The 23807-nt window shown below is 46.5% G+C and overlaps 3 protein-coding genes and 1 long non-coding RNA gene across 4 annotated transcripts; 1 reads left to right on the forward strand and 3 right to left on the reverse strand.

Moving 5' to 3' along the window:
* Nucleotides 7630-8763, reverse strand: LOC110432590. The gene has a single exon (XM_021453348.1). It carries the CDS (start codon nt 8761-8763, stop codon nt 7630-7632), a length of 1134 nt encoding a protein of 377 aa, XP_021309023.1.
* Nucleotides 10217-10792, forward strand: LOC110435319. The gene is made up of 2 exons (XR_002452963.1): nt 10217-10359; nt 10528-10792. It is a non-coding gene; the product is annotated as an uncharacterized LOC110435319 (long non-coding RNA).
* Nucleotides 12503-14782, reverse strand: LOC8054255 (cytochrome b561 and DOMON domain-containing protein At3g25290). Its single transcript, XM_002468296.2, has 2 exons — nt 14000-14782; nt 12503-13364 (listed from the first exon to the last, which is right to left on the reverse strand). The coding sequence occupies exons 1-2, from the start codon at nt 14603-14605 to the stop codon at nt 12807-12809; spliced, it is 1164 nt and encodes a 387-aa protein (XP_002468341.1). The 5' UTR covers nt 14606-14782; the 3' UTR covers nt 12503-12806.
* On the reverse strand, nt 21175-21958 carry LOC8054256 (cytochrome b561 and DOMON domain-containing protein At5g47530). Its single transcript, XM_002468297.2, has one exon. The coding sequence runs from the start codon at nt 21918-21920 to the stop codon at nt 21237-21239; it is 684 nt and encodes a 227-aa protein (XP_002468342.1). The 5' UTR covers nt 21921-21958; the 3' UTR covers nt 21175-21236.

A 23807-nucleotide genomic window follows, 5' to 3' on the forward strand; every position in this document is an offset into this window, starting at 1 on the left:
GTGGCCAAAGTTTCCTAGCGCATATTTCCTCCGAATTTCCAGGCCGGCCGTGTCCCTTTCGTTGTAGCTCGATCCATATCGATCTCGACCGCCCGGCCAGGTCTCCTGATCTCCGATCCATGCATATATTGCGTGAACAATATAGTTCCCATGCCCGTACGTGCACGCATCGATCGGCACTCCGATCCGCTCGGCGGTGCCGCGTGGGGGGACCTGACCTGACCAAATAGCAAATATATGCGTGAAAACCACGTGCACCGCCGCCATGATGGATCATCGATCGGCCGCCTGCGCCCGGTGACACGAAATCGATCGATCGCTACGTGGGTTGCCCTTTGACGTCTAGTTCGTGGCAGAACTGGAATCCAGAAATCTCGCCCTGCCTGTGCTGTGCCTGTCCCTGCTTCAATTCCCGTCGTCCGCGCGCGTCCTCATCTGGAATTCTAGAATGAAGCCGTGGCGACGACCGTTTCTTCTCTTCGGTGAGTGAGACCAGCACGTACGATGATCGATCGAGCACGCGGCAGCATCGATCGGACCTGCCGATCGAAATGGACCGCGATCGATATATGTACGATCCAATGCAATGCAATGCGTGTAGCTATGTCGAACTAACGAGTGGCAAGCGGCAGTAGTTCTTGTAGATACGGAGAAGTGAACGAGAAAACCGTCTGAAGTTTCTCGATCTCGCGTCGACGACGACGGACTTGAATTTTTGAACGCGCGTGCGTGCTACTGCTACTGCTCTTCGTCCGTTTGGAATTCATCATCTCTACTGCCGTCTTCAGGGGAGTTTGCTGAATTTTGACCTCTTCGTCATATCATGCATGCACATGAGAGTTGATCAGAGCGTGGTTATAGTAGTAGTTAGACTTATTATTACACTTACACCAGACGACACGTTACTCTCAGTGAGTCAGTGTGTTGCCGGAGTTGTCGTCAGTCGTCAGACGCTGACGCTGTCAAATCTGATGGATGCCATCATCTTGTGTTTTCCAGTCTTGGAAGGCCGGACCCGGGCGGAACACCAACTCCTTCCGGTAAGGACCTTCGTGATAAGGCCCAACCAGTGATGCCCGTTTGAAGCCACTAGCAGGCCCGCACGCCTCCTCCGGTGGTGCCGCTAGTAAGGCCCATGTCCGAGAACCACTAGGAGGCCCGTGTAACACTTTAGCCCAATTTCGGGAGCATAACTGGGTCCTTGTGCCGCGAACAACCCAGTTCCGGTCCGGTTCGTGCTCGGTCACGTGGTTCCTCGTTCGGCTGAAAGTGTTAAGTAACGACGTTATTCTGGATCTCTGATCCGATTCCCTTCTCTCCCGCAGCAGATGAGACGTGAGGAAGTTGTAGATGATCTCCCGTATCCTTTCCCAATAGCACACCAGACGAACACAAAGGAGAGCAAATATTGTGGAACTCGTATCTCTTATTCATTATAGATAGGTACATGTTCCTTTATATAGTCTTAGCCCTTCAGGGGTATATTTGGTATGAGCCCACAATTATGTTAGGGTTATTGTTTCCTAACACTCCCCCTTGGGCGAATACCGCGATCAACTCACGTCTCATTAAAACTCCTAAAAACCCAGTGGGAAAAATACGGAGAAAGAGTACATTGTGCCGCTAGATGTATTACACTTGTTGCCTCATTAAAAACCATTATGAGAAAACTTCTGAAAAACTCATTTATGGAAAAAAGAGTACAACAGTTGTCTTCAGGACATTTTATAATCTTCGAGATTATAAATTTTAGGATCTTCTAGACCCGGTAAATAAGGGCAATTTAAGGGCGATCTCCCCCTGAACTCTGTAGGTCTCTCAGTCGTCTTAGACCAATATCATGGATACATTTTCTGAATGTAGTAGATGGTAAAGACTTAGTAAACAAATCTGCTACATGACTGGACTTTCAAGATATTCACCTCACCCTGCTTCTGGAGTTCGTGAGTATAGAAAAATTTTGGAGATATATGCTTAGTCATATTATTCTTAATATAGCCCGTTTCAATTTGTGCAACACATGCTGCATTATCCTCATAGATAATAGTGGGGGTATCAATGGTACTAAGACCACATGACTTCTGGATATAGTTAGTCATCCGTCGTAGCCAAGCACATTCACGTGCGGCTTCATATAGCGCAATAATCTCTGAGTGGTTTGTAGACGTTGCTACCAAGGTTTGTTTGCAAGACGTCCAGGATATAGCCGTACCACCACAGAGAAACATGAAACCAGTTTGAGATCTTGCATTATGCGGATCAGACAGATATCCAGCATCTGCATAGCCAACCAATCTTAGGTCATTATTCTTCGGGAAATATAGGCCAAGATCTTGGGTGCCATTCAAGTATCTAAGTATTGTCTTAACGCCTACCCAATGTCTTCTGGTTGGGTTTGCACTATGGCGAGCTAGCAAATTCACTGCGAATGCAATATCAGGCCTAGTGCAATTCGCGAGGTACATCAGTGCTCCAACAGCACTTAAATAGGGAACTTCAGTTCCTAAAGGTTTCTCATCATCACTTCTCGGTCTAAATGGGTCTTTGTCCACCTCAAGTGATCTGACAACCATCGGGGTGTTTACAGGATGAGCCTTTGACATATTAAATCTTTGTAAAACCTTTTTCGCGTAGGTAGATTGGTGTACAAAAATTCCTCCAGGAAGATGCTCGATCTGCAGGCCCAAGCAAAACTTAGTTCTACCTAAGTCTTTCATTTCAAACTCCGCCTTGAGGTAGGCGCTTGCCTCCTTGATATCATCTTCATAGCCTATGATATTTAAGTCATCAACATAGACTGAGATAATACAAAAACCCTTCTGAGATTTTCTAATAAAGACACAGGGAGAATCGGTGTCATTAACATATCCCTTCTTCAGGAGGAAATCACTTAGCCGATTGTACCACATCCGGCCAGACTGTTTAAGTCCATACAGTGCCCTCTGCAACTTAACACTGTACATGTTGCGATTTGTTTTAGAATCCGGAATTTTCAATCCATCTGGGACTTTCATATATATATATCCGAATCTAGTGACCCATACAGATATGCAGTCACCACGTCCATCATCTGCATTTTCAAGTTTAAGCCTGCTACCATAGATATTAAATATCGGAACGTTATGCCACTCATAACTGGAGAATATGTTTCATCATAATCTATGCCGGGTCTCTGCGTGAACCCTTGTGCTACAAGCCTCGCTTTATATCTCACCACCACATTGTTCTCATCTCTCTTTCGAACAAACACCCATTTGTATCCTACGGGGAATACTTTGGGGGGCGTGCGGGCGACAGGCCCGAATACTTGCCTCTTAGAAAGCGAGCGCAATTCCGTCTCTATTGCTTCTTTCCATTTGACCCAATCTGAGCGCTTCCGGCACTCTGCCATGGACTTTGGTTCAGGATCCTCATTAATCACTTCTGCGATCTTAGAGACGAAATTAATGTCGACATCTGTATTCTTTCTGTTATATAATTCTCCAGATTCAACATAATTTATGGCAATTTCTTCAATTGAATCATCTAGCTCGTCATGATTTTCCAAATTACTCGAGCTTATTTGTTCCGTTGTCCTCGTGCTATTATTTTTATTTATGCGCACATTTGCACTTGGACTTTCATCTTCAGGATGTGTCGCTGCTGGGACGACTGAGAGGGAGTGTAATGCATTCTCTCTAGCAACTTGCCTTTGCGGGCGTCCCCGCTTGCCTCGTGCTGAGTCATCCGGATCTCTCCCCCTTTTCCTAGGATTGGGGATTTGGGTAGAGTTCATGCCCTCCAGGGGTATCTCCACTCTCTCCGGTGCATTAGCCGCTGGAATATACGATTTTGACACTCCTCTTATATCAGTAAATGCATCTGGTAGATTATTCGCTAATTGTTGTAGGTTTATTATTCTTTGAACTTCAAGTTCAGTATCTTTAGTGCGTGGATCAAGTGATTGAATGCTGCTGGCCGTCCAATCTATTTCTCGGCATTCTTTATTATTAAGATATAATCCTCCCCCTAATGCCGGGAAATGCTCTTCATCGAAGATGCTATCAGCGTACCGAGCCGTAAACAAATCTCCAGTTTTAGGCTCTAAATACTTGATTATGGACGGAGAGTCATAACCTACATATATCCCCAACTTCCGGTGAGGTCCCATAGTCGTACGCTGGGGTGGTGATATCGGCACATATACAGCACAGCCGAATTTTCGCAGATGAGAAATCATTGGTTGTTGACCACACGCTAATTGATGGGGAGAAGCAGAGTGAGATGCAGATGGTCTATACAGGATTAAGGCAGCAGCGTGCAGCACTGCGTGTCCCCAACAACTGGTGGGAAGTCTGCTATCTTGTAGAAGTGGTCTGGCAATTAATTTTATTCTTTTTATTAAAGATTCAGCAAGCCCGTTTTGTGTATGCACATGGGGCACAGAATGCTCTATGTTTATGCCCAAAGCAAGACAATAATCATTAAATGCTTTTGAGGTGAACTCTCCAGCATTATCCATCCTGATTGATTTTATGCGGTTCTCCGGGAAGCTAGCACGCAGTCGGATGATTTGGGCAATAAGTTTTGCAAAAGCATGGTTCCGCGTAGACAACAGGCATACGTGGCTCCACCGAGTAGAAGCATCTATAAGCACCATAAAGTATCTAAAGGGACCCTGAAAGCCCAAGTTTGGTTTTGGTAATTAATGACACCAAGTTGCTAATGCCTTGTGTTGAAGTGATTTGAGTTAGACATAGCAACACATGTGATGAAGGTGCATGGTGGCATGGAAAGGTGGCTACATGAATACAAAGAGATGAAGCATGATGTAGAGATCATGATGACAGACAAGGGAGAAAGTGAACAAGGCAAAGGTATAAACATAGGATTTTACTTTTGCCGGTCTAGGATGAGTAGAGAAGTGATTGACCGGGTTTAGGATAGATAGCCGACTATCAAGAGGGGAAATCACGGTCATCTCTCGAATCAAGTGCTACTAGGTCCATATCTTAAGCATATGCATTAGGATCTAGTAAAGTGCTAACTTAACTCCTTTGGTGAAAATATTTGTGAAAAGCTAACACACGTGCACTTTGGTGGTGGACACTTGTTGGTGTTAGCACATTTACAAAGGAGGTAGAGTTCCTAGGGTTGAGAGGGGTGTGGGTTCCTCTCTCCCTCCCGCCGAGCTTGCGAGGCGGGATTCGGCGCTTTTGAGAAAAATAAGAGTATATTTTCTATTGCGCCGGTGGGAAATTTGGTGAAGTCGCGGGAGTGTTGTTCTCTTTGAGAAACACTCACCGGACGCTGAGTGCGGAGGCACCGGACGCTGGCCTCAGCGTCCGGTGTGCTTGACCCTGCTAGGGTTGAGCACCGGACGCACTCTGGTAGCGTCCGGTGGTTAGCGTCCGGTGTGAGGGGTTTTTGCAACCCTCTCTGCGCACGAGTCCGGTGAGCACCGGACCGTCCGGTGCCCAGCGTCCGGTGAGGTCGCGAGTTTGTCACCCTCTCTGCGCACGAGTCCGGTGAGCACCGGACCGTCCGGTGTGGACTTGCAGAGCGTCCGGTGTGTTGCAGGTGGCCGTTAGAAACTGACGCGCGAGATTCAAAGAGGACACGTGGCCAACTCCAGTGCACCGGACGCAGGGGGTCGAGCGTCCGGTGCTCACTTAGTAGCGTCCGGTGCCCCCGTTTTCAGCCCAGTGAAAACAGCCAACGGCTAGTTTCTTTGAGGGGCTTATAAATAGTTGGTGGCCGGCTTTGGGAGGTTCTCTCTTGCACATTTGATTACTTGAGACATACATTGAGCTAGAGAACACTCCCTCCACTCATCTCCTTGCTTGATTGCTCATCCTAGTGAGATTGAGTGAGATTCAAGTGCTTTGAGAGTTGCATTTAGTGGCACTTGATTCTTGAGTTTGCTGCGGATTTCTTGTTACTCTTGGGTGTTTCCCGACGCCCTAGACGGCTTGGAGCAGCGGTGGTGTTGAGCTCGTGATTGGAGATTGTTTCGAGCCTCGCCAAGTGATTTGTGAGGGGTTCTTGAGCCTTCCCCGCGGGAGATCGCAATTGGCTACTCTAGTGGATTGCTCGTGGCTTGGAGGATCCCCATCTTGTGAGTGGATGTGCGGCACCCGCTGAGGGTTTGGCTTTGGATTGCCAATTAGCTCGTGATCCATCAAGTGGGTGTATCGCCACAACGAGGAGTAGCTTGCCGGGAAGCAAGTGAACCTCGGTAAAAAATCTTGTGTCATCCCTTGCCGAGGTCTCTCTTGTGATTGTGTACGTGATTGATTGGATATATCTCATCCCTACAACGTCGGTATAACAATCATTCTCCTCTCTCTACTTACTTGCCTACCTTGTTAGTTTAGCTTGTGTAGCTTAGTTCTTGCTAGTATAGAGTTGTTGTGTTGCCTTCTCTAGTTGTTGTGTTTTAGTGTTTAGTCTTCTTGTTAGACTTGTATAGGTGGCTTGCATAGCTTAGTTGTGCTAGTGCTAGAATAGCTTCGCCTTTTGTTTTACTAATCAACTTGTCTAGTTGAAGTTTGTAGAAAATCTAAATAGGCTATTCACCCCCCCCTCTAGCCATTTGGACCTTTCAGACCCGACAAGGGGTGAATCGGACCACATATGTCACCTTGGATTCTCTCTAGAAAGCCTAGGGACTCGACACTTAACTTCAGATAAGAGGGCTTAGTTATTAATTTTTCTTTAGCACAAGACACACATAGAAATTCTTTAGGAATTTGTGTGGTTTTAATGCCATGACCAGCAGATCCTTTTATGATGTTCCGCATCATTCTTAATCCAGGGTGTCCGAGTCTTTCATGCCAGATCGTAAAAGACTCAGGATTCTTAAATATAGTGGACATCGCAACATATTCTCGAGGTGGTTTAATTTTTGTGTAGTAAATTCCAGAGGAGGTGCCCAGCGCTTTCTCTACCACTTTTGTCCCACATTCGTCTGCTGCCGTGATATAAAGATATTCAGCATCATTTTCGCTAGCAGTTATAATATGATAGCCACTACGGCGTATATCTTTGAATGTGAGGAGAGTACGTACAGCTCCCGGGTACAAAAATGCTTCTTCTATGAAGATGCTAGTATTATTAGGGAGTACGACCACGGCTCGACCGGAGCCTACAATATGGCCGTTGCGACCAACAATCGTGGTAATATTTTCAGTTTTTTTCTGCAATGTCTGAAAATATTTTGTCTCTCGAAGTATTGTATTTGTGGCAGCACTATCAACCAGGCAAAATTCTTCTCCAGCCTCCATAGAATGTACGACTCTTGTTCTATTAAATATAGTACTAATTTAATCCATCATGCATAATTAATAGTAGGCCAATGAAGAAGATAGCACGTAATAGAACAACGGAAATACCGATTAAAATAATGCTATCAACCAAAGCATGCATGACGATAGTTGATACTGATAAAGAAAGTTACTCAACAGGAGCACTCAAAAGTATTTAAAAAAAATAATACTATGAACCAAATCATTCATGCCGAGAGTTCATTCTAATAAAATAATAAAGTTGCTCAACAGGAGCATTATTACATCACGATCACACAAAATTTAATTGTTTTTGCTGAAAATAAATCACGCTGGCTAGATAAATGGCTGATAACTTGGACTACTACTCATCAAGGAGATCCTCATCCTCGAGATCGAAATCATCATCACCAGTATAGGCATCTCCCTTTTCAGCGGTAAGATTGCCGATGGCATTATGATCAACATCCATAGCTGCATATTCAGGTTTCTTTGTAGGCTCTGATGGCTCCGAGAGGTGTAGTCCAGTCACAGCATCGATAGATGCCTGGACGAAGTGCACCTCCGGATTTTGGCGCTTCTTCCACTCCTGATATATCTCAATCAAGTGTGGTTCGGTAGTGCAAGTACGGGACCAATGCTTCTGGGATCCACAGCGGAAACAACCTTCATTTGAGTGTTTCCCTCCACTTGCCTCGGCCTTTGAGCCCTTCAGGGACTTGCCTTTACCATTGCCATTGAACTTCTGGTCTTTGCCATTGCCGTTGGACTTCTGGCCTCCATTCGTGTGCTTCTTAAACTTTCCCCCTTTTGGCCCTTGGTGACCATGAAACTTTTGGCCCTTGTTTCTGAAAGAACCTTTAGCATTGCTGTTATGGAAACTGGCATGTGCTTCAGGTTGTGCCTGTGTCCCAGCAGGGCGCATGTGGAAGTTCTTCATCAATAGTTCATTCTGAGCCTCAGCGGCAAGCAACACATTGATGAGGTCACAGTACTTCATGTACTTGTTGTTGCGATACTGCTGCTGGAGTACCATGTTGGTTGGGTGGAAAGTCTCGAGAGTTTTTTCAATCATCTCGAGTTCAGTGACAACTTGGCCACAAAAACGAAGCTGAGCCACAATACGGTGAATTGCAGTATTATATGCCTCAACTGTCTTGAAGTCAAGGAAGCGGAGTTGTGCCCAATCACGCCTAGCTTGTGGGAGAAGGATTTCCTTCTGCTTGCCAAAGCGTTCCTGAAGCTTTGTCCACAACACCAGAGGATCTTTCACCTCCAGGTACTCCATCTTCAGGTCTTCGTGGATGTAATGTCTCAAGAAGATGCAAGCTTTTGCCTTATCATGGGGTGCTAGAGCAGGAACACCGGCAGCAGGCCTAGCGACCGTGGCAGTCAGCTGCATCGCCTGCAGATGGAACTCGCAATCAACTGCCCAGATTTGATAGTTATTGCCGTTCAGCGCAAGAACCTTGAACTCTGTCTTGTTGATCGAAGCCATTGCCTATTAATCCATGCAAATTAACTTCCGGTAAATAAGCATGAAGTATTATGTATAGCCTTAAATGAATTATTAACGCAAAAGAAAAAAACTGACATAGAAAAAATATATTCATGCAGTACAACGGTGGACAACAACCACTAGCATCGCAAGATGACCATCGGGGCCATGATGTGTCATAGATTCAGTAACCAGCAGGGCCACGATATATGCATGCAGGTATATGAGATGGTAAGCTAATACGTAACTTCAGGCAGCACAACGCATAAAATCCAGCATACGTATTTTAAACACGTTGGGTTAGCCGGCGATGGAAACAAAATTCAATACTAGATTGGGAAACAGGTGGATGCGCCGGCGTGCATGCATAGCATGGGGGTTGGCCGATCAACGTCTGATGCCAGCAGGCCGATGATAAAAGAAAAAAAAATCATCGGAAAAACAAGATCTAGTTTATTCTAATCCAGAAACTAGCAATAAACAAACCAAACTATCAGGGTTCTAGAAAGCTAGTATCCGAACAGAAAAAGACTTAATCTAAGATTGAATCTGCCACACAGGAAGAGAAAAAAAAAATCTATTGAACTAGCATAGCAGCGCTCACGTGGTGGCGGCAGCTGCCATTATAGCAACAGCGGCAAGGGGAATTACGTGAGATACATTAATTGTAAAGATCAATCTAGAACGTGTAGACAAGCCAAGAAAAACGATCTGCTATAGCATGCTAATTTTATACTTGTACACGAAACTGATCTAGATTGAAAAGTAAAACTAATCTGTGAGTAGATGGATTCAACCGGGATCAAGACCAGCATACCGTCGTTGATGAGTAGCAGTAGAGCGTGCTGATAACGTGTTAAGTAACGACGTTATTCTGGATCCCTGATCCGATTCCCTTCCCTCCCGCAGCAGATGAGACGTGAGGAAGTTGTAGATGATCTCCCGTATCCCTTCCCAATAGCACACCAGACGAACACAAAGGAGAGCAAATATTGTGGAACTCGTATCTCTTATTCATTATAGATAGGTACAGGTTCTTTTATATAGTCTTAGTCCTTCAGAGATATATTTGGTATGAGCCCACAATTATGTTAGGGTTACCTAACAGAAAGTACTCGCATGCACAGCCCTTAAAAGCCGCCTCTCGCAGCCGCCCGCAAACCCTCGATCACCTGCCCTACGCCGTCCCTTGCTCACCTCTGCCGCGGCGCCGCGGAATCAGAGTCTCCGGCCGATCTCCGAGTTCACCGCAGCGCACAGAGCATCCCCCCCGCCGCGATAACCTGTTCTTTTGTTCGCTACAGTCATATGGCAGAAATGGCACCTGAGAGTTCTCAGTCTGATGTTAAGGACTATTATTCTAATGCAGGAGCTGCTGTAAGCAATATAAATTGTTCTTTTCAAAACAAAAAAAAAACCTAGCCACCACTTGTTCTATCATGTTTGATTCGGGAGCTATGTGATATATAACCTTACCTCCATATATGTTCATGTGATACAGGCAAGAGGACTTCTTCACTCCGTATGATGAAGTTTGTGAGAGTTTTGATGACATGGCCATCCAAGAGAATCCTTTTAGAGGAATTTATACTTATGGTAGGCTGAATTTGTTTTGTTTTAGCATGTTCCAAATGTTCGCCTTTTATATGGCATTCCTCCTACATATATAGGTTATGAGAAGCATTTTGCAATTCAGCAAAGAGGAATTGTACAATCCCTTCTGCAAAGGTTTTGATATAATTCACCAAGCACAATTTGGTACAGGAAACAACACGAACACAGGAGCGGCGGCCACAACGCCCGTGGCACTTGAAAAGGAGAAAAAGAAGAGAAAAAGAAAGCGCAGGGGAAGGAAGGCAAGGAGCACACCGACGATCGTGCAGCCCAACCGCAACAACAAGAATAGTCACTTTGCTTTTGGAAGACGGTCTGTAGGTTAGCCAAGCAAATGGGTTGCATCTTTGGGTGAACCCGTGTCTAACCATATTGACAGAAATAGAAATTACTATACGGTGAAAAATTTCCTTCAGCAGTTTCTTTTCAATTAGATCTTTATAAATAATTGTCATCTTCTATTTTGGGTCTTTTTGCTAGAGAGTAAAGTTTGCTTTCTAGAGTGTGCGTAAAGATACAGAGAGTGAACTTGAAAGACTCCGAAGCAGCTAGCCCTTCTCTGTTGCTAGTTTTGTTCACTGCAGCTCCGGCGGTGGCCATCGAGGAGGTACCATGCCATGGACGCCACACGAGCTCGGGCTCCCTTTTACACACGGCGGTGGCCATGGCTTGCTGCGCTGATCCTCGTCCGGGGCGACACGCGTGAGAGCCGGCGTGACAGCGCCGCCGGTGAGCATGGCACGCAGCTCCGGGGTGCGACTGCAGCGGCGGTCAAGGAGGTGGATGTGCACGAGGCACTACATCTCAACGGGGTCATCCTCCTGAGCGGCAGCGGCTTCGCATCCGCGCTGCTTGCAAGGTGTGTTCGTCGCGGCGCAGGGGGTCATCCTCCACCTGAATGTCGCACATCGTTCCCGAGGCCGCCTCGTCGCCATATGCTTTCGCCATGGCCACCATGAATTTTTTTTTTTAGGAAATGTGGGGCCACCATGATGGTCGAACTTGTTTCCACGGGCTATTACCAGCTCTCGCACTTACTTAACCCAGTGGGCAGTGGCCCATTCTGTCAAACATAATTTGACAGCCAAAAATAGCAGTGGGTCGGATTTATAGTCTCTCTGCAGTAGAAGGCAGTAGAAGACAGTGGCCCATGTACATGTCCAGAACTAGCGCATACCCTGAATGGGTCGGCCGACAGGCCCACGTCCGAGAGTTAGGCCTTAGGCCCGTGTAAGCGATGCGCTGGTTGTACGCACACTTCGGCCTAATTTGGGTAACGCGACTGGGCCTTCGTTTAGTCCGTGCTCCTGTAGTCTCGCATCATGCTTGTACTGGATTGCCCATCGAACGTGGTTACAGCATCATGCTTGCATACGCCTTGTTGACCTCGGACCGTTGGACCAAATGCATGGGCAGATTGATCCTCTCGTTGGCGTGTCAACCATTGCATCTCGTCAGCTGCAACTGTCCGTAGTCATGGAACAAAATCATACGTACAATTCAGCAACATCTCCAGGTAGTCAGGTCGACTAGATGAACTGCCGTGTGTACAACAACAGTACAAAGTTTTCGTCCTTTTTCTTGTCCCTGCCTTGTTCGGTTCCGAAAACTCCTAAATTTTTTTCAAGATTTCTCGTCACATCAAATCTTAAGATACATATATAAAATATTAAATATAGACAAAAATAAAAACTAATTATACACATTGTCTATATAATTTACGAGATGAATTTTCTGGTTTATATTATATATCTCATCTTTAAATTAAATTCGTCAAGTGATGTTAGGAAAAGTTGGTCTAATTGCATCAGTTACATCGATCGTTAAGCACTGTTTTCTGGACCGGCTCTCTGTATGCTACGATACCGTCAAATCCAAAGGACAAACAAGACATGGCATAATTTTTCGTTGCGTGATGGTATCCTTCTAGAAAACTGGCCCCAGCTGTTGCTTTCACATCTTCTGGTGAGCATCTGACCAAATCAAATCTCCAACGGCTGCAAGCTAACCGGAGAAGTTGGCAGAAAGCGACTGTTCGGTGTTATTTTTGCCGCAGGGACGAACGAAATGCATCCACAAGACTCAACTATCTGTCCATTTAGCTTGAGCAATAAGGAAGCCGTCATCTGATCGAAACCATACACTAATCAAAGTAATCGTACATCAATAATAATAAGAAGAAGAAATGTGTACAAATGCCATTATAGAACCCTAGTAAAATAAACCAGAAGAAAAAGGAGCTACACCTTCTACAGAGCCCAGCGGTACTAGACTACTAGTAGTAACAATAAAGAACACACACACTGCAACAAATCTCTCTGAACAACGCCATCAGCACATCGATGTCACATTCCTCCCTCGCATCAAAACACACACACACACGCACGCACTGTGCTATGCACACGCCCGGCGATGATATCTGGTACTCCCTACGCACCCTGCTGCCAGCCGTTGCCGTTGCCGACGGCCGCCTTGTCGGCGGCGTTCCGCCTGCGCTTCCGGATGGCGATGGGCCAGGTGATGGCCTCGAGGCAGAGCGCGATGCCGCCGAGCGTGGCCAGGATGACAATGTAGGCGGTCTTGTACCCGCTGGCCGGCTGGAGGATGTCGAGCCCCTTGAAGATGTTGATGGCGCTGAGCACGATGACGGAGTAGCCGACGGAGTGGTGGTAGATGTTCCAGTAGAGCCTGTACTTGTTCTTCTTGTCGGGCCTGAGCAGCAGCGCGAACACCTGCAGGGTGGCCAGGCTGAAGATGGCGATGCCGAGGTTGCGGTGGGGCTTGTAGGTGATGCCCGCGGACTCGCTGCCCAGCTTCAGCCCCAGGCCCCAGCCGGCCACGCCCAGGATGTAGCCGGAGCACTGGCAGACGATGTGCAGGTAGAACCATGCCGGGTCCGCCGACTCGAACACGCGCAGGTACCGGGCGATGATGGCGCCGATCGGGATCAGGATGCCCCAGGCAATCGCGTTCAGCAGTCCGTGAATCTGTTGTAGATGACTCATCAAGGTTAGAAAGATCGATGTTGCCAAAAATCATATTCTCTGTGTTGCACTTGCATGCATCAGAATTCAGAAAAGCAGGAAATTCAGTAATCCTAATATTTGGCATCCACTTTTGAGGTGGCTACTAGTAGTACTAGGTTCGTTCAACAACTCTCGGCAGCAATATGAAATGCAGTGCAGCTCCCCTAGAAAGATGTTGCTTCTTGGACTGGGAGTCTGAACATCTTTTTCCAGGGTTATATATACTTATATATGACATGGTCTACCTCTATCCGGTTGGTGAAGCAAGCAAATCGAGTTTTAATAAACCCTTTGGCAGATTCTTTCTATATATGTCACGTCACGTCTAAATTAAACTGATCAATCAAAGTAACTCGACCTAATAATTCCAGTCGTCATCTCCAACCCAGCTGATGACTCTTAATGCACACAAAGGTCGCCATCGTCTACTTGAGCCATCACTACACCTATCCAAACTTATACCTACCGTCTGAACAATTGGGCAGGGAACGAAGGCAATCTTTTTTGAAGCATATAAAGAAAATAAAAATTGAAAAAGAAAACAAGCTAAGCAGGAGGGGAAGAGGATCGGATGCCGGCCGGCCGGAGGAACTCACGTTACGGCGGTGAAGCTTGGAGTTTGACGCGGCGGTGCTTGACCCCGAGAGGAAGTCCAGACTCTGGGTGCTTGCCCTGTTGGATGGCGAAAGCGGGTGTTGGGCGATGGCACCGTTGCTGGTAGGGCCGGCCTGCCACACCGTGTACTGCTGCGTGGAGTTCCCGGGAAGCTCTACGGTGGCGTAGATGGTGTAGGCGCCGTCGGAGTACTCGGCGGCGGGGCCGATGGGCACGTTGAACTTGAAGGTGTTGTTGGTTAGTGCGGGTTGGCTGGTGGTCTCCAGGTAGGTCATGAGGACGGACACCACGCCGCTGCTGTCCTGCGACGCGATGAAGACGCTGCTGCCGACCATGCTGTTGCCGCTAGTGGGGTTGATGCCCCAGCCGACCCAGCCGCTGGTGTCCGACGGCGCGCGGAACGCCACGTCCGCGGTGCCGTTCTCCGGGTGGTACGTCCAGTGCAGGCTGGCGCTGAGCGTCGGCATGCTGTTGCACTTGCCGAAGGTCCGCCCGCCGCTGAACGTCGCGGACAGGCAGTCCTGCGCCGTGGCCGCGGACGCCAAGAGCACCATGGCGGCCCCGAGGAGGAGGAGGAGCCGCGCCATGGCTATTAGTGGTTTTTGGTGGGAGCTGGATGGAGCACCTCGCCGGCGACCGGCGCGTCGCCTCGATATCAGCTGTGATGTGACCGGTGACTCGATAGATGAAGGCAGCTAGCTTGGTCGGAGCTGCAGCTGGTGAGGGAAGGAAAATGCAGGTGCGGTATATGTAATGGCAGCACGGGGAGAGAGAGGAGGAGGTCGTCGCGCGGTTGTTGGAGGCCGGAGCCGCTGGCCGCTAGCGTGTGCGTGGAAGGTTCGAGGTTGACGTGGTCGATCATTTCGCAGTCTCATCTGGGGATTTCGTCTCCGATACCTTATTACCTTATTATGATATCTCTGTGAAACGAAACAATACAATGATACGGCTACTACTTTTTTTTAGCTTTCTGCGTGTTTATATGACATGACACGGTCGGTCTTCTCTTATTAGGTGCTGAATAATCGTGGCGACACATTTCGTGTTGAACGTTCAAGCTAAGGGATCGGAGCAGATAATACGGCTCAGATTGTAAACTGTACTACTCAACTGGTCATACATGCTGTACTCTGGTTCTTGTTTATATAAAAAAATACTAACAGATGAAATCAGCTACCATTTCAGCAAAAGATTGCTTACTTGAAGTAATTACTACTGCTAGAATGATCGAGTGACAGACAGATCGATGTGGTGAAAGTTTCTTCGTTTGCCAGGTGTGAACTACACATAGGTCCAAATGAAAGAGACCAAGTAAGTTACCACAATCCTCTGTAATTTTTTTAATCGCGCCATGGTGAGTTGGAACAATTGTTGCGCGCATACTCATGTACCTGGCTACCTGCCCCGCCCCGTAGTGCAGAGCATGCCTTTCTTCACGCTTTAGTGGGGAGTCGTGGCCCGGTCTTCTGCAGCCGAGTTGCCGGGAGTTGTTGAGGCTGGCCAACAAGGCCACAAGGCAAGAGGAAGAGGATTAGGTGAAAGCTGGAGCAAAGCTCTCAGGAGTCAGGACTGTAGACCGCGCCCCGCTCGGTCAACTCAACTCTTGTGCTCCCGTAGCTTCCTTTCGTTCTCACCCCGCTATCCCTATCCTTGTCGTGCGCTTAGGGCAATGGCATTATTATTATCTAGACTAGATTGAGCATGTGTGTTCTTTTGCCACGAATTGTTTGACGAGGATCGGAGCCGAGTATGCTTGCGAGTTGGGACTTAGAACAGCTAAGTCCCATTCTAAATAAGGATGGGGATGGTCCCCAAATGGATACACACGGTTCTTTTCTAAGTAAATATTTTTTTTCATTTTTTATTTAGTTTTTTAGTTACACTAGAAAAGAACCGTGGGTACCCATTTAGAGCACCGTCCCTATCCTTAATTTTCAACTTAAAAAGTTACCACATGTATTGAATATACAAATCTGTCTCTTTTTTTTGTCTTAACCTTGTCCTGTGGATACTCCCCTTCCCTTTGTTGTTGTTACTGTTTTCTCTTATTCATTTAATAATTTACTATAGGGGCCTCGACCCTTTAGTTTCGTAAAAAAATATACAAATCTAAAGCTCACATGAATATCTCGGGCTTTTGCACAAGCTCAATTTAATTCTCTAGACAGCCTCAACAATATCATAGGAGCATCTTCAATAGCTAGCGAAATCACTAGTTGGCTTAGATGCAGTCTAATGTGCATAACAGTAAAGAATAAGAGAGAAGACTATGTAGTGACAAACAAACTGGTAGACAATTTCGCTTGCTTCGTGATTACGTGAGAGCAGAGGATGCAAACGGTACTATGCATGCTGAGAGTGGGAGGAAAGAGGAAGCAAGCTAGCTCTCTCTCTCTCTCTCTCTCTCTCTCTCTCTCTCTCTCTCTCTCCCGTGCTTCCGAGGCCGCAGCCAGCAACGCCAAGGCCATTGAGGATACCCTAAGCTACCACGTCATCTACACACATGCTAATAGCAGTCTCCTCCAATACCAAGCCCCCTCCAACCCCAACAGGCGAGCTCTCCCTCTAACACTGCCACCGATGTTCTCACAAGATCTAACACCCACCATTCCCTTATAGGCCCACCTCTTACGTTACATCCTCTCCTTTTCCTCTAGGTCTAACACCAAAGTGTCCCATAGCAAGCTAGCAACATGGTCCATGGCCCTAGTGCGTAGCATCATCGTTTCCTTCGTCTCCGCATTGCCACCCAAACTGCGGGCCCTCGTACGCATGTTGGCGGTTGTGGAGCCATGCCCCTCGCTCTTGTGCCGACAGACCAAACGTTGCCTGCATCCTCTATGGCAATTGAGGCATCCAAGCACATGGTACGCCCACTCACGTTAAAATTAGTGCTAGTGGCGCTCATTGAAAACTAACAATATTATTTTCTCTCTCCTCCATCTAAGGGCATCTACAGTGTCTATGGGTGACCCAAACCTTAAAGTGGGCTACATTAGTGGTAAGTGTAAGTTCTTATTCACACAACCAATGTTTCTAACAAAAAACAAAAAATTCCAATTCTTCTCTTCATCTCATTTATGGCTTCTCCACCTTACTCCCACCATTGTCCACCCTATAGGGTTGTGTCTACCACATTCGAAAGTGTACGACCATCGTCTTGGCCATCGATTCAGATGTCCTCCAACCGTGGCTACTGTCCCCATAGCAGCATTCACATGCGCAAGGCCATGACACTAATCATCGTCCCATAGCGCCATCCACCCATAAATCTTGTGCTCACAACACCCATAAGAACCATCACCACAATCTCAGCTATCATCCACCCATGCAAGTCCTAGGGCCTAGCCGCCATCCTCATCGGTTTTGCTCCGCTTCACACTCCATCGATCCTACTCTATTTTGCTCCTCGCTGCTTGGCTAGTGGTTGATGACATCACAATCAAGCATATGCCTAGAACATGATGTGCAAGGCAGCTATCATTGGCCTTCCTAGAGCTCCCACCGAGGAGCCATTGGTCACAGGAATAGAATGATGGCTTGTAGGAACATAGGCTCCTTTTGTCACCAATCCTCAACTTTTTATCATAAAGAGTAGGTCTCAAGCTTAACGTCTATGCCTAAACATTTTGGACTTAAGACCTCCTTAGAACTAATGTGTTGTGAGATGTTTCCCTCGCGTCATTCGAACAGGGCGACTTGAGCCGCTCCCCCGAGTCTCCTAGCCACTGTCGCCACCTGCTTCTCCTAGCCTCTAATGCTAGATGATTTGTAGGTAGCGAAGAAGGCGGCGGTAGGGCCATCTTGCCCCTTCTCCCACTACTAGGCTCCTCATTCCTCTCCTTCCTATATTTTTTGTCACCAACTTTGGCATGGGTGGTGGATGGATCCGAGTGGCCAGTAGTCGAATTCATGTGGGGGTAGCAAGATCCATGTTGGGGGCGGCCGGATCTCCACTCTACCATGCTGGATTTCTACAAGTTCGATGGCGAGTGACAGTGGGTGTGGTTCCTGATCTGGTTGGCCTCTCGATGGAGGTGTAGCTATTGCGAACCCGATTCTAGGCATGTCGATAGTGGGGCTCCGTCTTGCTGACTTGTGGTGCTAGTATTGTTAGTTCTGTGGGTCGTTACATTAGCATTGTAGCTGACACCCTCACCTCTTTGCACCACATCTCCTTGGTGGGGTTTGGGTCGTCTATGTGTGGTGTGATAGGGATGCCCATGGTGGGATGTCGAAGGCGTCCTCTTCGTATCTCTTCTCCTACTATATAGTAGAATTGTGAGTGAAAATATTCCCATGGTGCATTAGGTTGTGGACGTCTTTGGAGTCGGTGTCTTCCTAAAAGCATCACAGTAGGCTTTTTCATGTCCATTGTTGCACTCTTGTTGTCTGGCCATGGCGATGCTCCAAGCTATGTTGTTGCATTGGCGGTGCTTGACAACACGTCGAGTTTGTTATTTGTGTCTGATGTTGGTTTCCTGAGAAAGTTGTTTTGCTAGTTAGGTCTTGGGCCAGGGTGTCCCAGAGTTACTTTATTTGTTAGATTGATGTTAGTGTAGTTGTGTTTGCTAGTTGGGTTGTTTCGACCAAGTTTGCTCTAGATTGAGCAAGTGGTGGTGCAGAGTTGTTAGTTGTTTGGTCCGTATACCAAAGTTGTTAAGGATGAATGACACATTCTCCTAGTTGTATGTTTTTTATCCGGCTTTACAGTAAAAGAACTAATCTTCGTCTAATAAAACACCGCAAAGCTATTGTCCATCCTTTTGAAAAAAAAGAAAGCCTTGAGACCTCCTCTGTTTCTCACACTACAAGTTCCTTCGGAAAAAAAAACTAACATGTATCCTCGCGCATGATGTCATGATCTAAGAGCAAGTATTATAGTGGGTTGTAAGCTGGCTAAATGCTGAGGTGGGGCAGAGAATGGAGGAGAGAGAGGAGAAGCGGGCTGTAAGCTTACAGCCAGCCTAGGCACAGGAACCAAGAAACTTTGTGAGAGAGACAAGTGAGCCATGTATTAATAGTGAATAGCTAACTATTGTATGGGTGGGCTGGGAGAAGGCTGCAAGAAACCTTACAGGCAGTAAGTGGGCTGTATTATTAAACTTGCTCTAATAAGGCCAGTCTCAATGCATAGTTTCATGACACAGTTACCAAGACTATAAACTAGGTAACCGAGCCATATGAGTTTCATGAGGATGAAACTCCTCTCTCATGTGATGAAACTCGTTCATTTAATGACCCTGCCAAGTCAGCAATTTTGCTTACGTGGCACCCTATTTAATGTGCATGACACTCTCATGAAACATGCATTGAGACTGGCCTAAGCCCTCGAAAATCTTAACATTCTCCAAGTTGCAATCTTTCCAACACGTGTACGCAATTGGATTGGCTACCGTGGCGATGCTTTTTGCTGCCTGCATGAAAGCACGCGGCACGCCGGCGGCAAAAAGGCGTGGACGGGTTCGTCCCCTGAATCTACGCAGAGCACACGGTTGACAGTTGTTGGAGGGATGGTAGGGGCGCAGCACTGGGCTTTGTCCATCAATCTCCCTCTTCGTCTATCTCAGGCGCGTGCCATACGGAGGCCCGGCACGCGTTCCTCTGATCACCAAGACCAGGCCACCAGGCTTTGCATGCTACTAGGAGTAGTTAAGACACTACTGGATGACTTTCATCACATGGACTGGTCTTACCTTTAACTCCAACGTCACGCCTCGTTTCATGGATTCGCCTTCATGCAATCTACCTATAAATCTTCCATCTTTGATCTTTTTTTTAACACAAAATTCCGCTTGTGCATTTCCTTCGTTGGATTCCCGATCCATGGTCAATTTTAACTACTGCATCACGTATTGTTTGTACTACCAGACTGTACTATGCTTAAAAAATTTGTCTCGTAAATTATAGATAAACTGTGTAATTATTTTCTCTGTCTCCGAAAGAATTGATTCATAGAATCTGTGACAGTCAATTTTTTTTTAAAATTTGATTAACTTTATAGAAAAAGGACATCAACATTTATGACATAAAATAAGCATCTTATAAAAATATATTATATAATAAATCTAATAATATTAATTTGGTAACATAAATCTTAATGTTTTTTTTAAAGAAATTCGGTAAAAGTTTAAAAAGTTTACTTAAGACAACTCTGGGAATTGATTCTTACCTAGACGAAGAGAATAGTTATATATATATATATATATATATATATATATATATATATATATAATGCTGCATACATATATCATAAGATTCGTCGAAAAATCTCGAAAATTTTTGGAACTAAACAAAGCCTATATTGTCCATACAGGAGTGGAATCTCGGAAATAATGATGATGCTTGGGCACGCGGTTAAGCAAAGCGTTGCGGCGTTTAAACGGAGCTCAAGCACCTGGCCGGCATGTTGGGTTCACACCTTTTCCCACGTTGGCTTCCGCTGCGGATCAGATCAACGGAAGTACTATAAGCAAGGGCCCGGTCCGCCCGGATGCATGCTCCAGTGAGGCAGTGAACAAACAAAAAAAAAACACATATTTTCCTGACCAAGGGGGCGCGTGCGACCTGGCCTGTGGGCTGTGGTGTGTGCCGTGCAAGGCCCTGCAGCTTCCGGCCGTGGCTAGTTGATGGGGACCGTCGCCCTCGGCAGTTTTTTTTTTTTCTTTTTGGGCCTCGTCAGGTTGATGACCTTGGCAGCATGGCAAGGACGTCACGCCATGCGCCATGCCGGGCTGCCGGCAGCGGGCCCGATCCTGGAACTTGCCGAGAAGGCGGAATGTGCCAAGCCGCAGGAGGTCAGGAGGAGAGGAGATTGGGCCGGCGCACGCGGGCTTCAAAGCCGAACTATCTCAAAAGGAAATGGGCTGGCGGACGAATCGGTGGACCGACCTGCGGTATGGCTTGCCGGAGTCCGAAACAAACCTGTTTCTCTCCATTTTTCTTTTCAAAGACAAAAATGGCACATTGCATTATATATCATACATACAATGATACAATTAATTTGCAGTACTCTTCGTTTCAATTAAAGAAAAAAGCATCACACAGTACTATTTATTTTTTATTAACAAAATAATACCAACAACATGTACAATTAAATTTTAAATACACATACAACATGGAACCTGAGACAACGAAGAAAATATAATAATAAGGTACTACTAATGCACGATCAATCTGAGACTGGAACAATGTGAGACGAAAGCAAGCATTGGCGTCTCAACCCTGAAAACCCCTCAAGTTACGACGGGCCAGCAGCCCCCTGGACTTGGTTGCCCCTGCCCCGGTGCTCTGGCTGCCGCCGGACAGGAAGTCCAGCTTCTGGGTGCTCTGCAGGTTCGCCGGGGCCATCGGGTGCGACGCGATCCCCCCGCCGCTGAGCGGCCCAGCCTGCCACACCGTGTTCTGCACCGTGCGGTTCCCCGGCAGCGCCACCGTCGCGTAGATGGTGTACGCGCCGCCGGAGTACTCCGCGGCCGGGCCAACGGGCACGGCGAACCTGAGGGTGTTGTTGGTCAGGCTGGGGATGGCGGAGCTCTCCAGGTAGGTCATCAGGACGGACACCGCGCCGTTGCCGCCGGCCTGGGAGGCGATGAACACGCTGCTGCCGACCATGCTGCCGCCGCTAGTGGGGTTGATGCCCCAGGCGACCCAGCCGCTGGGGTCCGACGGCGCGCGGAAAGCCACGTCGGCGGTGCCGTTCGCCGCGTGGTACGTCCAGTACAGGCTGGCGCCGAGCACCGGGAGGGAGGTGCACCGCTGGAACGACCGATCCGAGGAGAACTTGGCGGACGAGCAGTTCTGCTCCTGCTCCTGCTGCGCCGTGGCGGTGGACGACGCGAAGAGCACCAGCACGGCCGCGAGGAGGAGCCAAGCCGACTGGTTCCGTCCTGCTCCTGCCATCGGAAGTAGTAGAACGCTGAACACGTACGTACGTTCTTGATGTGCTCTTTCTTGCCTCTTGTGTGTGGTCGGAAGCTTTGTGAGAGTGGACGGGAAAGGGAAGCGTGCTATATATAAGTTTGTGATTGAACGGATGGGGATTATATTAGCAGCGACGTTGTTTGGGCAGTTGGCTAACTATACGTCGACACTGTCAATCTTTCGCAGTTGCAAACATATACTAAGGCCTTGTTTAGTTCCCCAAAAATTTTACAAAATTTTTCAGATTCCCCGTCACATCGAATCTTTAGATGTATGAATGAAGTATTAAACATAGATAAAAATAAAAACTAATTGCACAGTTTGGTCGAAATTGACGAGACGAATCTTTTGAGCCTAGTTAGTCCATGATTGGACAATATTTGTCAAATACAAACGAAATTGCTACAGTGCTCATTTTGCCAAAAAATTTGAAACTAAACAAGGCCTAAGTCAGACCATTTTTTAGAACAAACTAAGTCAGACCATGTCACCATGCACCTGCAAATTCCTCATGCTCCTGTATATATACGTCGAGTAATTTATTTATCTCAATCGTCGTACACGTATCGTATTTGGAATCGATGGTGATGAATAGGTCTCCTCGGATTCGTGTGTGACTTGCTCCTGACGGTGTCTGCTGCCTTGCTGTCCTATATTAGAGGGACAGGAACTTGTGTGTACTGGTTTTCGTTTTCAAATAGAACGTCCCTTTTTTTTGGGTTGGTGTTCATTTCGCTAAAATTTTACTTATTCTGATTTGTTGTAAGAGTATAACATTATTCGTTCGCTGCTGCTGAAGTAGTGCTGAAAAGTATTCTCATAAATGGTCTTATATAGCGCCCCGTAATTTTAAGGCAACTTAATAGACAACATGTACAATGATTGTTTTTTAAGTTATCTCGTAGAAACTCATAATTTCTTAATTTATGCATAGAATAAAAGTAAAATTGTGAGTTATATGGCAACAACAACTCATACAATGGTAGAATAGTTATCTTATACTTACATTTTAGCTCACGAGGTGGTTGTTTCATAAAACAACGGTCTCTCTCTATCTCTCCACTATCTCTTTCCACCACATTAACAAAAATCCTATGTGGCACGACATGAAACGGCGTACGATACCTTTGAGTATAGCAATGTAGGAGCAGTTTGGCAAATGACTTCTCATTCGTAATTTTTTTAGCAAAATAAGAAAAAACCCTCTCCAACAATTTGACATCCCAATTTCCAATCTTTTCCAACTTGGAATATCTCCCTGTCTAACGCGTAAATATACACGCAGACTTCACGCTTGGGATCGGTCTTTCTCCTCATGCTTAGCGGGGCTCTTCGTTCGTTTAGCGGGGCTCTTTGTTTCGTTAGCGGGTTTTGGGTTTTTGAAAACAAAATTTGCCAAACTGCTGGAGATGAGATCTTTTCTCCTCCCCATATTATTTTGGGAGTTGGCAAACAACAAGAATTAGAAAACAAATTTTGCTAAATAATTGGAGATGCTCTTAAGTTATGTCGTGTTGAAATACTAAACACTAAAGTTTGAATTGACTTTTCAACATTGACTTGCTATTTGCTAGGCACAAGAGTCCATCTAGGGCCGATTATAGGGATTTACTTGGTCATTACCCTTTATATTTATATAGCACGGCTGATCTTTAACTCGGATACAAGAGTCTACCTGATGTTATATAAGATCAGGTAAAGTCTTCCTTGTCTATTCAGCTATCAGTTATACAATATGTAGCATTAGAAGAGGGCCACCAAGTTTTCCAAGAGTACCTAGAAATACCAAGATTGGAAATTGGTATAGGGAAATCTATTGGAGTTGCCTAGGAAAATAAGGGAAAAGAACATATAGAGTAGGATTTT

Source organism: Sorghum bicolor, chromosome 1 (genome assembly GCF_000003195.3).
Source record: "Sorghum bicolor cultivar BTx623 chromosome 1, Sorghum_bicolor_NCBIv3, whole genome shotgun sequence".
Classification (NCBI taxonomy): domain Eukaryota; kingdom Viridiplantae; phylum Streptophyta; class Magnoliopsida; order Poales; family Poaceae; genus Sorghum; species Sorghum bicolor.